This window comes from Cornus florida, unplaced genomic scaffold (assembly GCF_030987335.1).
Source record: "Cornus florida cultivar Cherokee Brave unplaced genomic scaffold, ASM3098733v1 CherokeeBrave_3.0.0_Hap2_Chr10, whole genome shotgun sequence".
Lineage (NCBI taxonomy): Eukaryota > Viridiplantae > Streptophyta > Magnoliopsida > Cornales > Cornaceae > Cornus > Cornus florida.
In genome coordinates this window covers 84,207,655-84,224,976 of record NW_026775580.1, presented here as the reverse complement: position 1 = coordinate 84,224,976, position 17,322 = coordinate 84,207,655, and the positions used below count along the sequence as shown (strand labels likewise).

The 17,322-nt window shown below is 34.7% G+C and overlaps 1 protein-coding gene across 1 annotated transcript in view; it reads left to right on the top strand.

Annotated features, from left to right (window-relative positions):
• Nucleotides 1-14,282, top strand: part of LOC132279493 (calcium-transporting ATPase 10, plasma membrane-type-like) — a 48,604-nt gene extending 34,322 nt beyond the window's left edge. Inside the window, exons 21-34 of the mRNA XM_059781481.1 lie at nt 1,339-1,449; nt 1,851-2,021; nt 3,025-3,084; nt 7,465-7,629; nt 7,779-7,895; nt 8,457-8,555; nt 9,191-9,328; nt 9,470-9,570; nt 12,079-12,124; nt 12,324-12,458; nt 13,227-13,334; nt 13,410-13,501; nt 13,898-14,037; nt 14,178-14,282. Coding sequence (XP_059637464.1) covers nt 1,339-1,449; nt 1,851-2,021; nt 3,025-3,084; nt 7,465-7,629; nt 7,779-7,895; nt 8,457-8,555; nt 9,191-9,328; nt 9,470-9,570; nt 12,079-12,124; nt 12,324-12,458; nt 13,227-13,334; nt 13,410-13,501; nt 13,898-14,037; nt 14,178-14,212 — 1,518 coding nt within the window. The 3' untranslated portion in view covers nt 14,213-14,282. The remainder of the gene's footprint in view (nt 1-1,338; nt 1,450-1,850; nt 2,022-3,024; nt 3,085-7,464; nt 7,630-7,778; nt 7,896-8,456; nt 8,556-9,190; nt 9,329-9,469; nt 9,571-12,078; nt 12,125-12,323; nt 12,459-13,226; nt 13,335-13,409; nt 13,502-13,897; nt 14,038-14,177) is intronic.
• Nucleotides 14,283-17,322: the final 3,040 nt, after the last annotated feature.

Sequence of the window (17,322 nt, the reverse complement as noted above, 5' to 3'; positions counted from 1 at the left end):
TGAAAATACTGCTTACAAAGCTCATAAACACGAGTGATATTACCTGTCCCAGAATACAGTTGCTGCAATCTGTCCCATATCTCTTTTGCAGTATCCAAATAAAGTAAAGTTATACTAATTTGGGGTTCAATACTGTTTATCATCACAGAAATGATCTGAGCATCTTCCTTTTCCCATGCATCAAAAGAAGCATCAGTTTCCTTGAGTTTCTCTTTAGTTAGATGATTACCAAGGCCTCTACCTTTGAGAAAAATTTTAACTGATTTAGCCCACAGTATATAGTTCTTCCCATTGAGTTTAACAGAAGTCATGGAAGAATGAAGACCAGAAGTGGGAGAAAACAAATCTGAAGTGGAGGCCATGTCTTACCCAGCAAAACAGAGAAGAAAATATGAAGCAGAATTGGTATTCGGGCCGAACCTGGGCAAACGGGTCGGATCCGAGAACAGGTCGGATCTGGACGAGCGGGTCAGATCCGGATAACGGGTCGGATCTGGACGAACGGGTCGGATCTGGACAAACGGATTGGGCCTCGGATCGGATCTGGTCAAACGGGCCGAATCTGGGCTATCCCGGGTTTATGAAACCAGGGTTGGAATAACTATCCCAGGTTTAGTAAACCAGGGTTGGAATAGCCTCACTCCTGCAGCCAAACACCACCCTTCTCCTTCACAATCAGCGCCGGCGAGAACCAGAACTCTGCCACCGACAAGAAATTCCAGCACCCGAGATTCGCAATGGAAAAACAAGGCTAGTACACACCCTAGCCCTTGCAGTGGTGACGACAACCCAACAACAACAAAAAAAAACAGCAATCTAACAACGGAGCGGAAAGGGATCGTGATGATGGAGCTTCTGCAACTTGCGACAGCCAAGGAAGCCTCGACCAGCAAAACGAAAGGCGTCAGATTTGAGAACGACGAACAAATCTTCAGCGAAGAACAGAGTTGGCTTCGATCTTGATTTTGATTTGTAGAAGAACAACCCAACCCAGATGCAATCACAACTACAACCCGCTCTGATACCATGTTGTTTATCATGAGAGATAGAGAGAACAGAGAGAACAAATGTATATATTTCACCGACCCACAACCAAATAAGCCTATATAGGCTTATATAAGGGATACAAGCCTCCTTAATAACACAAGGGCCTACTAATATAATGTAATTACATAATGGCCCAACATATATATATATATAACATTCTAACAGAAATAATAATGATGTTGCATGGAAGTTGTGGAATTCTAAAGATATTCAGACCAGTCATACTCTGCCCTTGCAACAATACAATTATGTTGTTACTCATACTTTCTTCTATTTCTGTATTGTTTACAGCCTGAATCTGAAGTTCATATTCATTGGAAAGGTGCTGCGGAAATAGTTTTGGCTTCGTGTACAAGATACATTGATTTAAATGATAGTGTTGTTCCAATGGATGATGATAAGGTTGGAAAAAAGCACTCTTTTCAAGATTTTAAATTGTGTTCAGCAGTAATGGTTAAAAATTTGAGGCTTTCTTGGACTTGAAATGAATTTTAGATTCCATTTGTTTATGTTATCAATGAGTTATTAATTTTGTATGTCTTTTTGGCCTTTTATTTTGGTTGAAGCTATTTCTGTTTTGCTTCTCAAAAAAATAATTTTTAATCACTTACCCAAAAGAAGAAAGGTGATTGTTCTGTTAGTTGAAGGTTTTTTATCAGTTAATAAAACTTTTTTTAAAAAAAATCCTAAAATAGAATGGTTCTTGAATCTTGATTTAACATTTTGTCCTGCGTACAGATTGTCCTTTAATTAATGTATGATATATAGCTGATCCTGGTTTTGAAATTTGTGTTTTTCTGTAGATGATTTTATTTAAAAATGCTATTGAAGATATGGCTGCTCGAAGTTTGCGTTGTGTTGCTATTGCTTATAGATCATACGAAGTGGAAAAAGTTCCAACTGATGATGAAGAACTGACTAAATGGAAAATACCTGACGATGACCTTGTGTTGTTAACTATTGTTGGTTTGAAGGTATTATTCTTCCTTTGATCGATATGCTTGCAAAGTGCAAAATTCAAAATTTTAAACCGGATTGCAATTTGTTATTATTTCAAAATATGCCGATGATCTTGATTTTTTACCTTTTCTTTTAAAAAATTATCTTCATATGTATGTGCGTATATATGTATATATATTGTTTATCAAGTGATTTTCATATTTGAGGTACTAGGAACTTTTCTTTTGCACTTCGATTTGTTGTGAATTGTTCTAATGCACTGCTCTCCTTTTTTTTTTTTTTTTTTTATATAATAATTTTTATTTATCACTTTTTGGTCAATATGTATCTTTTTTTTCAATATACGGGTATAATTATGAGTCACAATCATGCAATTCATGTAAGAAATAATGCTATAACTACTTTTAGTTTAGTTCTTTTCTTTTTCCAAGAAATACCTCTACTATTTGCCTTCACTGACAAAGATGTTTGTGGTTCAAAAGTCCGATGTGTTACTTGGAATACATTTGTGGTTTTGGTCATGATTCCAATTTTTTTTGTTTGGACACACTTTTGTTTGGATCTGTTTTCTACTTGGAATATTTCATGATGACATAGAAATTGTACAGTTTGTTTGGGTAAATTTGTAAAACATTATTGATAAAAGAAACAGATTTCTTCATTTCATTACTCCATTTCTTTCAAATCTCAGTTTCTATACAAGAGTAGACCTCATATTTTAGTTGATGCGTAAGTGTAATAATTTATTTAACATCTTTTGTAAGCTTTATTTTGCGCTTGCTTAACTGCACTTGACAGCATATTTAATAAAGCCAACACAAGTCCTAATCCAATGTTCTTTGAGTTTGTGTCATGTGAGTTATAGTGTTCTCTTCTCTTCAGTGTGTCATTTGAACATTATACTTTTTTATTTCTGTAATATTATTGTTTGAATAAACACTTAATACTTTCAAGTTACGTATTACCCAATAAAAGAAAAAGAGTCATTTTCACATAAATGGATATATTTTAACACAGGATCCTTGTCGGCCTGGTGTGAGAGATGCAGTTAAATTATGCACCGATGGTGGTGTTAAGGTATGTTTTGTACTTTTGATTTATGATACTGATCACATATAGAATTTGTGAAGGTGAATGGTTATGTGCTTTATATACTTTATGATTATGTTCTTCATCGTGGAGCAGTAACATGGTTGCTTGTTGGATGCCATTCTGTGCCCAGCAGCATGACTACGGCTTTATCTTTTCTTTCTCATGTCAGTGTATTAAAAAATTATCTTCTCAAAAAATTTGCCACTGACGGATAAAAATGTAAACCACTACCCTTATACCCTCGCTCCCCTTAATCTGGGGATTGTTGTACCTAAGGATCTATGCTGGTTTAGATCCTCGAAAAGGATTTATGAAGGTTTAGATCTTCAAAGTGCAGGGGATCTCTTCCTCTATCGACCTGTGGTGTCCTCACCCATTGCTCTGCAGAAGGCCTCGTTTGGATTGAGGGAATAATAGAGAGAAAAAGGAGAAGTTCGTATCCATTTAGCAAATGAGAAGAGAAAGGGAGGGTTTGGGTTTGGGAGGATGATGGATACCCTAACCCTTTGAATAGTGATTTTGCTGTCCTTCCCATGGGAGCAAAGAATAGGAGAGTTGGTGTTTACCCATTTTGGCCCTATTTTTTAAAACAAGTGAATTTCTGTTTTTCCCTTGCTACTCACAGAATAAAACAATCATTTCCTTTCTTTCTCTTTACTATGTTTTTCAGACATGATGAATGGCTACCTCTATCCTATCATAAGAAGTCTTGTGGTAACGGTGATTTTAACCTTTATAGCCGGATGCAATGGGAAGGATATGATTAGCATGTGATGGCAAAAGAGGCAGTAATGCTTTAACAAGATTGTCCACATGTTAGGAATTTAGAAACAAATCATAGCGTAATACTGTATATTCTCTTTTGGACTGAAGGCAAGTATATCAACTATTTTTGGAGAACTCTTTACTTCTAAGACTGTTTGGGTACATTGACAATTCCATGGTTCTTTCTTCACTAGGACATGTCGTCCGTAGAGGGTTTTTCTACATGCCACCTGCTTTTTTGTTGGTACGGAATTTAGATGATCCTCAATTTGTCACAAAAAACTGAGTGTCTGGGGGAATAAATTCTGTGAACAATTATGTGATAGGGGGGCAAACTTATATAGTGGGGTTTATCTGTAATTCAGTGGAGACAATTTCAAATTTTTTTGGGTAATAATACAGAAACAAAAAAATTCAGTGGGGGCGGACACCCCCACTGAGCCCTCAATAGATCCGTGCCTGCTTCTTACTCTCGGACGTTGTATCTTACTAGCTCAAGCTCATGTTGCTTGTCAGCTGCGAAAGGTGACATCCGGATTATGGACTTTGAGATGAGCAACTGGCTCAACATTTTCTAATTTTGTGTCTGAAAATTTAATTCGTCTTTTCTGTATTGCTAAGGTGATTCTGTCACATAATGATACCCATCAGACCCTTTTATCTCCAGACTTTTCAGATGACTTCTTGCATCTTAAAACATTACTCATTATAATTCTACACCCTATCATTATCTTTAGAGAGAATGGACAGGCATAAGCCACTTACATAATAACTTTGCTAAAAGTATCTGTAGGACCTTCTTAGAGTTCCCTTGATCTTATACAGAACAGCTTCTCTTGATCCTTGGGCCAACTGGTTTTGGAAGAGAACTTACTCAGGCACTCCATTCTCCTTGATTTTGCAGCTGAGGCTCTTCAACCTGTTTATTCAAATTAACGAAGATAATACCTTCCTTTTGTCAATCATTTGCTTCTGTTTCATTACTCAAAATATATTATATATGGGAGCACTACAAATTTTTATATAAATAAGCAAAATTAGCAAACTAATTACAAGCTATCCTCAAGGCACTAGCTTGGTGATACGTCACGCCATTGTTTTTCCATTCCATTGTTTGGATGTTAACTCCAAGGCTATGTGCTGCAACTCAAATCTTGGCTAGTCTCTTTTTGACCCAATCAGCCTGAACATAAGATCTATCAAAAAAAAAATCAGCCTGAACATAAGGCCTTGCGAGGTTTATCTATTTTCTCCCTTAACCAATTTCTCATTGACCCAGTCAACTGCAAACCAGTTATTCCTTAAACCGCTTTGCATGGAGGGGCAGGGGTTTCTGATGGCATTGCCATTCAAAGACGACTTTGGAGCAATGGAATCACAGAAGTATCTCTTTAAATTATGCCAAAGTGATGTTTGGAGTAATGTATGTAATCTTATATAACAGTTTCTGAAGGGGGTCAATTGTTCACTTTTTTTCCGGTTCGGTTATTATTCAAATTTTCACTTTGCATTTATTGATTAACCTATCAATCAATCAAGTAAAAATGTACAATCACAAAGCTGTAAAGAGATGAGACATTTTGAATGGAAAACAAAACAAGGAAAATTACACGATCTCGTTCAGATGCTGAACAATACATTATGAATGAATGAATACAATCTTATCTATTGGCTACAGACTTTTACCATGCCAGGGTTTATGGTCTTTGTGAAAGGCTGTTTGTCAAGGTGTTTCCTTTGCAGTTTACAGCTTGATGCCCTAAATGGAGAGTCACATTCGCCACATTGCAGTTGGCATGCTCGTTGTGTTAGCATCTCAATTTGGCATTGTTTTTTCTGGCAGGTGTACCTCCAGTTGTCCTCCGTACTAACATTTTCCTTTAAATTTAGGTCAAATTCTACAGTTCTACTTAGGGTTGCAAACGAGCCAAGTAGTGGCCTGTTTGAGCTCTGCTCAGCCTGCAGTAGAAGTACTCGAGCTCCAACCTCAGTGCTCGAACTCGGCTTGAGTTGGTTCACGTTACAAACGATGCTATATATTATACAATTTACCGATATGTATACAATATGTGTGTATATGTCGTTCCTAATCATTTCAATTGGTTGGGGGCAGTTTTGATCTTCAGTACCAATCTCCAATCTCCACAAGTTTGTGCCATCCAAAGGCACTCACAATTCTACCAGTGATGCCATATGATAGGGATGGAGAGTGGTGAGTGCAGATTAGGAATAAGATGAGAGAGAAAGAGAGAGTGAGCGACTCTTGCCTTCAATTCGTTGCAGTGTTGATGGAGTGAATTTGATTTTGCGGTTCTGTGACTTGCCGAAGAGAAGCTTTGTGTGTGGTGGGGATTTGTGCGGCTAGGGTGGGTTTGTATGGTGGCATTGGTGCGGCTAGGGTTTGTTTGTAAGGAGTGAATATGAGGATTTTAGGTTGGATGGAATATAAATAAGATGGGCTGTGACTTGCCGAAGAGAAGGTTCGTGTGTCCGGTGGGGACTGGTGTGGCTAGAGTTTGTTTGTGTTGTAAGGAGTGAATATGAGGATTTTAGTTTAGATGGAATATATATAAGATGGGCTTAGATGGTTATGGGCTTGACTTATTGTGTTTTTTAAAATAGTGAAACTAATTGGGTTGGGCTGGGCTGGGCTTTAATAGACAAGAAAAAATATTGACCATATTATGGGCTAAATCCTACAGATATATATATCATATTTTTACATAGTTCACGGACAAAATAGCTGAGCATAGGTACGTTTGAGATTGGTTTGTTTAATAAATGAACCTAATAATTTTGTTTGGGTTTGGTTTGTTTAATAAATAAATGAACACGAACCGATTGCATATCGAGCCAAGTTCAAGTAGTTCGTGAACGGCTCGGCTCGTTTGCAGCCCTAGTTCTACTCAATCTTACTGTGAGTGGTTTTCTCTCCCCAATTAGAGATCTTGTTTCCACAATCAGTTTTATTCTTAAGGGAAATAAACAAAATTTAACCAAATTTTGAAATGGTTTTTTTTTTTTTTTAACATCAACGAAAGGGAGGACATGAGTGACCACAAACTTCTCCCAGTTCTGTACATCATCTCTCTATTCCCCTAAAGTCAGTTGGTTTTCACCCTAATACAGTTTCTAGGTTTTCATCTTCCTTGGCACTGAACATCCATCTACACAACAGAACCCTGTTACCCACAGTTAGACATTTTTTTTATCAGTCTTCAACATTGAATTTAATATTCTTGTTGCTCTATAACCAAGTTAAATTACCTTTTCTCAGAAAAGTTACTGACAGCAACATGCAATTAAGCTTTTCATATGAAGTCTTCTATCTCATTGAAGTTTTGATGCTTTTTTGATTAACTGAACTTGTTCTTCTCAAGCATTTGAGGAGATGCTTTCTTGGGCTCTATATGTTGATTTTCATTGCAAATATTTGACAAGAAGAAGTTCTTATTTGTTTATTGGCTTAGGAGGTTTCTTCAAGTTTTCAGCTTGCTCATATTAAATAAGTTAATGGATTTGGTGATATATGCATATGTATAAATAGTTTTGTATGTTGTATTATCTGAAACAATTGGTTGGAAAAAATTCGATGTACAGGTACGGATGGTCACTGGTGACAATCTTCAGACAGCTAGAGCAATTGCTCTAGAATGCGGGATACTGGGGTCAGATGCAGATGCTACTGAGCCAAATCTCATTGAAGGGAAGGCATTTCGTGCCTTGTCAGAAGTGCAAAGACTAGATACAGCTGAGAAGATATCGGTATTATCTCAATTTGTACTGCAATATATGTAAACTATTATAAGTGTTCATAGACTTGAAGTTGAAGTGAAATGTGTCGAGAAAGCCAATATTAATAATAACAATAATTATAATGAATAAATAAATAATAATTTCCATTTGATGCACAGGTAATGGGAAGGTCTTCTCCTAACGACAAGTTCTTGCTTGTGCAAGCATTGAGGAAAAGGGGACATGTTGTTGCTGTAACTGGTGATGGCACTAATGATGCCCCTGCACTACATGAGGTATGATAGGATCACGATGGACATGTTGGATGGATGGTAGAAGTCTGTAAATCTGATCTTTGCAATTGGATGAGTTATATGTTTTTTTAAATGCAGGTTCCATTGTTTATGTGTTCCATTTACATGTTCACCTCTTGGAAACAATATTACTCAATCAATTTGAAACACTAAACTTATTTGTTCAACAACTACAGCTTAGGGAATTCTTTTTCTTGATTGTTAGCCGTAAGAATTGTTACATTTGTACCCTATTTTCCTCCCCTCGTTTTGGATTCCATACAAAAAAGTTTCCACTTTTCACCCAAGTTTTGTTTAATAAATTTCCTATGGAACATTGCTTGCTTTGAAAAAAAAATTAAAAAAATCTATGGAACACATAAATGGTGAGACTTTACGGGTTTTCCAGATGTGCAACACGTTGTCGGTTGATGGACTTCAACTGTCAGCTTGTTCTGGCATTTTTTTTTCTTTGCTTATTAGTTTCATCTGTCTTTCAAAAAGGCATTAACTTTATTTCTGATATATTCACATAAATTAGTTTGCAATTACTTTGGAGTTTAGGCCGATATTGGTCTTGCCATGGGTATCCAAGGAACGGAAGTAGCCAAAGAGAGCTCAGGCATCATTATATTGGATGACAATTTTGCTTCCGTTGTAAAGGTTAGTATGATATAATCAGGTTGGTAGGATCAGTTTGATGAATCTTGTTTCTGTGAGAAGCATTTGGTGTGCCTCTTTTCTTTTCTTGGAAGGGGAATAAACCCAAGTTTTGCCTCTTGAATAAGAGTTCCCAATAATAGCATCAACGAGGTAGTGATTTCTACCCTGTTGGACATAAACTGGGTAATGACTTTTTTCTTTTGCTTTTCACTAGCACAATTGCATACAGTACCAGCCAAGGATCAATACTAGGACCTACTGAAACTTAATTGCACCCAGATATCTATGCAAGTTGTCTCTAGGCATTTTGGACAGTCAGTATAGGAAATATCTTTTACAGAATTATTGTATTTTTTATTGTATAGCGTTTGGTCCTTTAGAGAAGTGATTTTTAAGGATGGTTGGTGGTTGAGGTCCTTGAAATTATCCTTCAACATCTCAGAGTAGTTTATTGCTTAGCCATCCTGACTTGGATCCACAATTCCGCAGGAAATTGCTTGTCTAGGCCAAATTTTATTTATTTATTTTTATCTATATGTTGTATTCAAGTGTCTCTATTTGAATAAGTTGGAAGCTCAAAATTAAAGAATAAGAATTTAGGAACATAAATAAGTGATTCTGTCTGTCAAATGCAGGTTGTTCGATGGGGCCGATCTGTTTATGCAAATATTAAAAAATTCATTCAGTTTCAGCTCACAGTTAATGTTGCTGCTCTAATAATTAATGTCGTGGCTGCAGTTTCCTCTGGTGATGCCCCCTTAAACACAGTGCAGGTATCCTCTCTCTCTCTCTCTCTCTCCCTCCCTCCCTCCCTCCCTCCCTCCCTCCCTCTCTCCTTGCGTGCCTTTCTGTCTCTCTGTGTGTGTATGTGTGGGTCAATGCCTTATATTGTCCTCTTCTTTTTGTCTGTACAGTTTCTTTGGGTTAACCTTATTATGGATACTCTTGGAGCGCTAGCGCTGGCTACTGAACCACCAACGGATCACCTGATGCACAGGCCTCCAGTGGGTCGGAGGTTAGACCTCTAGATTTTGAAATTTTTTGGAATAGACGTTTTTATCTAGTCTTGATTCAGTCTTATCCAACGTAGAGCTGGCTAAGAATTGGTATGGGTTTGAGTCCATGTCTAGAACTAATATATATTTGACAGGACAGAGCATATTTCAAAATATCAGGCTTAAAGAATTTGGAAAAGTTGTCTGATTTATGTTTGCAAATTGGATGGATATGATCCTAGCTATGGTCCAGTTCTGCTTTGATTTGGTCCGGTTCCGGTTCCGGTTCCAGAAACAGAGAACCAACTCACAGTTCAGTTCTGGTTTGACTCATTTGAGGTCCATCAGAACTGAACCGGACCATTAACTAAATTTATATATATAATAATGGTGTCACTTTTTTGTTAAATTATAATTTGTTCACATCTATAAAGTTTGTCCTTTGTTTTATAATACATGCACCTAATAGAGCTTTTGTCACTACGTTACATAGTTTGAGTCTCAATCTCTTGCTTTCTTTCTGGAATTAAAAATAAAAAAATCTCATGCTTTTTGAAAAAGTATATAAAAAATGTGAAATAGGAGATTAAACTATAAAATCCAGCAGGTATGCAATCACATGTTATGATGATGGCATATGTTTCCATTACTAATTCAGAATCGTGGATAGAACCAGACCGAACCATTCTTTTATGGTTCGGTTCCACAGTTCCAACAGTCTGTTTCCAGGTTCAATTTTTTTAGCAACTGTTCAGATCAGTTTGTTTCTGATTAAGCCCAAAACCGGACCGAAACCGTTATTTAGTTTACTGTCGACTTTTTTAAAATTAATAAATGTGGGACAATTTCTATCAACTAATAGAGTTAGTAAAATTTTCTGAGACTTTTGATAACTTACTTTTGGAGCAGAACTCACTTCACAGAAGAAAGGTCTGATGCTCATCTTTTTTAAAATGTTTCTAGTGTTTTTGGCAAAAATATTAAAAGATGTTTTATCAGGTTTTTTAGTACTATTGTTCTTCTTGCATTCTTTTTTTTTTTTTTTTGGCCATTTCCCAATGCCTTTTATTTACTGTTGACTTTTGTAATTAATAAATGTGGGATAAACCATTTCTATCAACTAATAGAATTATTAGTTAATTTTTCTGAGACTTCTGATAACATACTTTTGGAACAGAACTCACTACGCAAAAAAGGAAGGCCAGATGTTCATCTTTGTAACAATGTTCATTTTTTGTCAAAATTAGTGGCTGAACATACAATGGCTCATGAAGTAATGGTTAGTTCTTATGTTTAGTTATAGGGAGATCGGTCAATGTATTTAATTGATGAAGGCATGTTATTTCTGATAGTTGTGATTGATCCGAGTTTTTCTTTATTACTTTTTTGTATGCATTTCTTTATATATTTAAAAACTTACTTATTATGATCGATTTCTTTTCTACGCATTATCTATAATATTATATTAAGCAGTTCTTTACCACATAAATACTGAGAAATACCCTCTCTTTTTTTTCTTTTTTCTTTTTGGTTCCTTGAATAAGGCCAAAATAGTAGGGCAATTTCAATGGAAACTTCATTAGATAACATAGCCATATTTTTTTTGAAAGATAGTTTATCTGGACATTTCTTACTTTAGGAAAAAAGTATCTAGACATTTCTCGTTTCCAAACTTTATTTCTCTGGTCTCGCTCTGTGTTTGTGTATTTGTGTGTCTTTCTTTGTGACAAATTTTTATTTTGAAATCTGCCATGTTATATTTTTTGGACCTTATCATAGGCTTTCTGCAAATCTATAAATTCTATGTAAATATCTTTGTTCTCTTCATATCTTCTCATTAGTCTGTTCAGTAAGTTTCCTAACTGATTTAGTTTCAAAATTTAGTAATTGCTAATGTATTAATTTCATAGTTCTATAATCTCCACGATATTGAGTATCCCATTTATTTTTTTATATATTTGTACTTGATCTTTTTTACACACTCATTAGACTTTCCTTTATTTGTTATTATGACCTTATTAAACTATTTTGTTGTCCAACACATGATCATCCTATAAAAAGGATGGTTATAAAGCTCTTCTTATTCTTTTGCAGTACGTTGTTTACCTAGCAAATCCTGATTTTATGAAAAAATAAATTGTTTTCTCTAATCCTTCCTAAGGCTATCAAATTCTTCTAATCGTAAATTTCTTATACAATTTTCATTTAACAACTTCTTAAAGTAATCTTTTCACCTTTCTATTTTCATAATTTTTCATGAAGATCCTTTGATAATTCCCATGATGCACTTAATATGATAAACTCAAGATGCCTCTTTACTTCGCAAATCTGTATGTTTTCTTCTCCGCATTATCTGTACACGTTTTAGAATAAGATTGGCACAGATGTTATAACTTCTGGGCTTTTTTCTTTTTTCTTTTTTTATTTCTTCATATATTTGATGTTTTATTCTTTACTTCTATTTGTTCACTGGTTGATAATTAGACAGCACTGATCCACTGATCACTATGCTTTTTTATCTTTCTCAGGGAACCTCTGATAACAAATATCATGTGGATGAACTTACTAATACAGGTATTCTCTCTTTCCAATCCAACATCAGTTGAATGTGTAATCTCTAATTCTAAAAAGTGTATGAAGAAGGAACGTCTATGTTTATGGCAACTATTCTTTGCTATAGAAATTTCATAATTTGAGGGAGCAAAAATTAATTCTTTTTGGTTAAATTATTCTTCATGATTGACGAGAATTGGTGGTGGTTGAATTATTACAGGCTTTATATCAAGTGACTGTCCTGCTTATTCTCAACTTTCGAGGTAAAAGCCTCCTTGGTTTAGAGCATAAAGACCGTGTGTATGCCAACAAAGTGAAGAATACACTGATATTCAATGCTTTTGTCCTTTGTCAGGTATGTTTCTTGACCAGAATAAAGGAAATGAAAATGGAAAATGACATGTTTATTTGCCATTTATTGGTATGCAGTGCTGTGAACTAAATGCATAATCTTTGGGATATCGTGCCTTTTGATTCTGTTCAAAATCTTATATGGATTGCTCCATAATTGAGGCTGTAGTTTGAGTTGAATATCAATGGTTCAAAGTGTTCTGAGTCCATTTTTTGACGAGTGGTGCTCGACCCATTCTGGCTCTGTAAGCTTATCAAGCTCCAATAATGTGCATATAGCTCATCTCTTTTTCAGATACTACAGGATAATGAGGTTGTCCTAATTTGTTCTCATTGTCACTGCATTAAAGGCAGGATAATGAGATTGATCCTGTTTTCCACTTTCTTCTGTGGTAGATGCTTAACCATCCTAACTTTAACTTCAATATATTCGTTTCACATCCAAATGCTTATTCATAGATGGCAAGAAAAATATAATCATTTATAAAGTAAATGTTAGCTTTGAAGGTAGACTTTGTTTACTGAATGTCAACTGAGCCAAGCCGAGATATAAAAGCTTTCTGGGACCAGATGCTATGGTCAATGAATGAAGCTTATTATGAGGCTGGTCACACTGCGAATTTGTCTTGCTGGTAAAATTTAATTGGGCTTAGGTGTTCTGCAATTCCTACATTTAAACATGAAGTTCTTGATATGATTTCCTAGGGATGTGCTGTATCACAAAATTTCCCCCCTTTTCCAATGGAGAACTTTCTAACCATTAATTTTGCAGATTTTCAATGAGTTCAATGCTCGGAAGCCTGACGAACGTAATGTATTCAAAGGAGTTACTAAAAACCGTCTCTTCATGGGGATAGTGGGCCTAACTCTTGTGCTTCAGGTCTGTGTGTGTGTGTGTGTGTGTGCTGGTTTTTACGTACATGGTTTAACATATCTTCTTGTCTTTATTTATCAGGTCATGATAATCATGTTCCTTGGAAAATTTACCTCAACAGTTAGGCTTTGCTGGAAACTGTGGTTTGTTTCCATTGCAATTGGCATTATCAGGTTAGTTTATTACTACTTGTAATTTCGATATGTCGCAGTTAATTAATGACATTCTTCTAGTGTCTGAGATGTACTTGGAGCATGCTACATTACAAATTCTAGATTACACTTTCCCTACCCCTTGTTTCTTTTCTGGATCCACATATGCATACTTCCGATGTAGTAGTATTGCTCTTGTTTAATTTGATTATTTAAACTGCAATCATGGAGGGGATATAGGAATGTGAAAACTTGGCACAGGTATTGCAAATATCACCATAAGCTTTTATTCAACTACTTCTCTCTCAACCAATTAATAATATTATGCACTTTTGGTTATAAAAATGAACATTCTAATAGAAATGATATTTGATGATTTGCATTCTTTTTTCTTTTTCTTTTATTCACTTGAACCAGTTGGCCTCTTGCGGTGCTTGGGAAATTATTACCTGTCCCAGAGACGCCCTTCAGTGAACTTATCATGAAAAATATCATAAGAAAAATCTGGCGACCAAGATTTATCGTGAGAAAAATGCGGCGACGAAGATCTTCTCAAGGTATAAACCTTTCTATGGTTTATATTTAGGTTATTGAGAATCAATTGATATACTTGTGTCTGAGTGATTCACTTACCTATTTACTAATCTTTTTTTTCTTTTTTCTTTTTTCTTTTTTTTTTTTTTTCTCTTTTCTTCAGGTTTGGTCAATAGAAGGAATGAGGATGCTGAATGACTTCAACATGTTAAACATCCAACTTTTGCTCTGCAGTTTTTGGTTTTTTTTTTTTTTTTTTTTGTTAATTCACATCCAGGGGAAATTTTACATTGTGCAGCACAGTGATGACGGAATGGTTATATTAAGTACTTATGGTTGTTAATAGGTGTTTTTCAAAATCACAGGGTGCTGAATACCTGGTATGTCATATATGTTTTACTTTCATTGTAAAGTAAAAGTAAGTTGTTGATTTCTACTAGGTTGTGGCCAATTTCTATTTTTTGTGATTCGTTTTGAACAAAAAGTTTCTGGTACCTGCATCTTTTTCTTTATTGAAAATGTGTTGTGGTTGTGGTTGTGGTTGTGGAATGCATCAGATTTTACAGAATTGGGGTTACATTGTTATGGATACAGCTTGGTTAAACTTCCTTTCTTACCTTTTCTAATTTGATCAACCCTTCTAATTTGATCAACAATGGTTGAACATCTTTATCCATAAAGATGTCCAAATAAAGAAAAGAAAAGAAAAGAAAAATTACAAATATAATACCACAGTATTAAAATATTGTCTGGTTCTTACGCATTCCCTATATCTATTGTGAAATTTATCACCTACAATGTAATGATAGGCATTTTTATCTCGGCGTGCACAATAATCTGAATGTCTTTGGAGGCTTCAATTTTATTAATTAAAATTTGAAGTTGTGTTAACCAATCTGTTGAAATTGTTACATTAATATCTAGCCATTGGATTCTCTTCAATAATTTCTCCTCAAGCATATATGGTGTAAATTCAACCGTTAAAAAAACGTCACACGAGTCCCATGATGATAGTCAAATGTGTGGATTATTTCGGTACTATTCTAAGAACTCTAACTCAATTCATTGGGTTTAAAGAATTCTCTAATTGATTGTTTGACTGAAGGAAAATTTTTAAGTTTATTAAGTTATTTTATTTCTGTTAATGTGTACCTCCATTCAAAAATGAGTTCATCTTTTATATTCCTCACCTACTGGATTTCGTTTTCTCTGAATTTAAATAATTGATAATCTGGCCAAAGGTAATCCCTTTCGTGTTATGATTCATAGGTATCAATTTTTAGCATAAAAGATCTTTATCTATTAGTAACAACTATATAATGCTAGTCATTTTAAATATTATTGACATCTCATTTTCTTTCCTCAGCAAACCCCAATTTTGCTATTCTTCTTGGGAAGTGAAAGAGAGTTCATGTCTTCCCAAGTGATAGTTTTTGGCAAGAAAAAAAAAAGTAATAAAATTTTAAATTTTCAACTTCTCAATAGGGATTCGCGACAAGGTTAGTAGGGAGTTATTACACGGAACTTCCTACATTAAAATATCACCTCTTTTACTTATCAAATATATATATATATATATATATATATATATATATATATCACCTCTTTCTTTAATGTTACAATACTATTAAAAAAAATTAAAAAATTTGTAAGAACCCTTTATATTAGAAGTATTGAGGTAACCATGAAATAAATTGGTCTAATTATATTACTTAATTGAGTATGTCATGAGTCAAGAGAGAAGTAAAATTGTCCTGAATGTGTCATTTGTAGCTGTCACCTGAAAAATAAGACACTTTATAAAGTCTCCAAAAGTACAAATTCTCCAGTATAAAGTTGGACAACTGCTCAAAGGGGTTTGGAAATAATAGGCCAGCCCAAGCTCAAGCCCAAAAGGGGTATATACAGAAATGTTATATTATATTTTAACTTTTAAGTTATGTGTGTGTGTGTGTGGTGCCCGGCTTAACAATGAAAACAGACTCCAGAGACCTCTTATAGTTCTGAGTCGACAAGTCATTGAAGTAATTGGAGGCACCTTGAAAAAACTGTAAACTTCTTCCACACACAAGCTCTGAACATTTTTCCTCACTCTCAGTCCCATAGCTAGCCGTGTGATTCATCCAAGGCAGGTAATTGAAATAGTTTTCATTCCTCCACTCAATTACCAGATTGGTTACTAAATGTAAGAGTCCACAATCCAGAAGTTTCCATGATCATGACAACGAAAAGCCCATAATTGACTTTCTTCTTAAACTCAAGCCCATGAAGGTACAAAGTCAATTCCTTACATAGGGGCTATAAGCGATCATGAGACCCTTTTTATTACATTAGAGTGGTATTTTGTTTGGATATAAAATATTTTTTATAAAATATATATATATTTTTTGGTGTTTGATTGTCGTAAAATATTTATAAAAAAAATAATAATAATATTATTAAAATCTAACAAAAATAACCATTATACCCATCAATTTTCGACAAGTTGTTTTATATATCTCGCTCGATGGACTTAACCTAGACCTTTGCCAAACACTAATAAAATTTAATTAGGTCTAAGTTGAGCATACCGTTAAATTTTAAGGAATGTCAAAAGAATAAATAATCTATTGAAAAACGCATGCATTCTTTATAACGTGAATAAACATTAAAAAGAAATTTGAGGAAATATGAAGAAAAAGTTTGAGATAATTAGCATAGCTAGAAGAGGTTAGGATAAATGAACATAGTTTAAAATATGATATAATCGGCAGCTCTCTAGCGTTTAAAGAGGTTCAGACGCCTACTTTTTATCTTTTTTTGTCGCCTTTCTTTTCGAATCATTTATCTTTTTCATCTTCTCCTAGCATTAATCATTCTGTTAATACAAAAAGAGTTGGAATAACAATTATATCACCGACCAAAATTCAAACCTTCTTCTCGTTTTCCCTTGACTTCAAACACTCAAACATTCAAACCGAGTATGAAGCACTTATAATCAAGGCAAAGCTCCTTGTGGGCTAACCTGAGCTATAGCTAGCCCAACTCTCAAAAAAAATAAAAATTTAGTACTACTATTTCTTATTAGCCATAGCCCAGCCTAGCCCAATCCATAATAAAACATAAATGATAAATGGCTCAACCAGAAAAAAAGCCTACAATTAAACAAATTAGAACTTGAAGATTGAAGAAGACCTAGGGCTGTTTGGCATAATGTGATATTGTTTTTGGTGTTTTGCTTTCAAAATTTAGGCCCAAATTTAGGGATATAAGATATATAGGTAACAATTTTCTGAAACATCGCATTTGTGCCCTCTCGTGCTTTGACT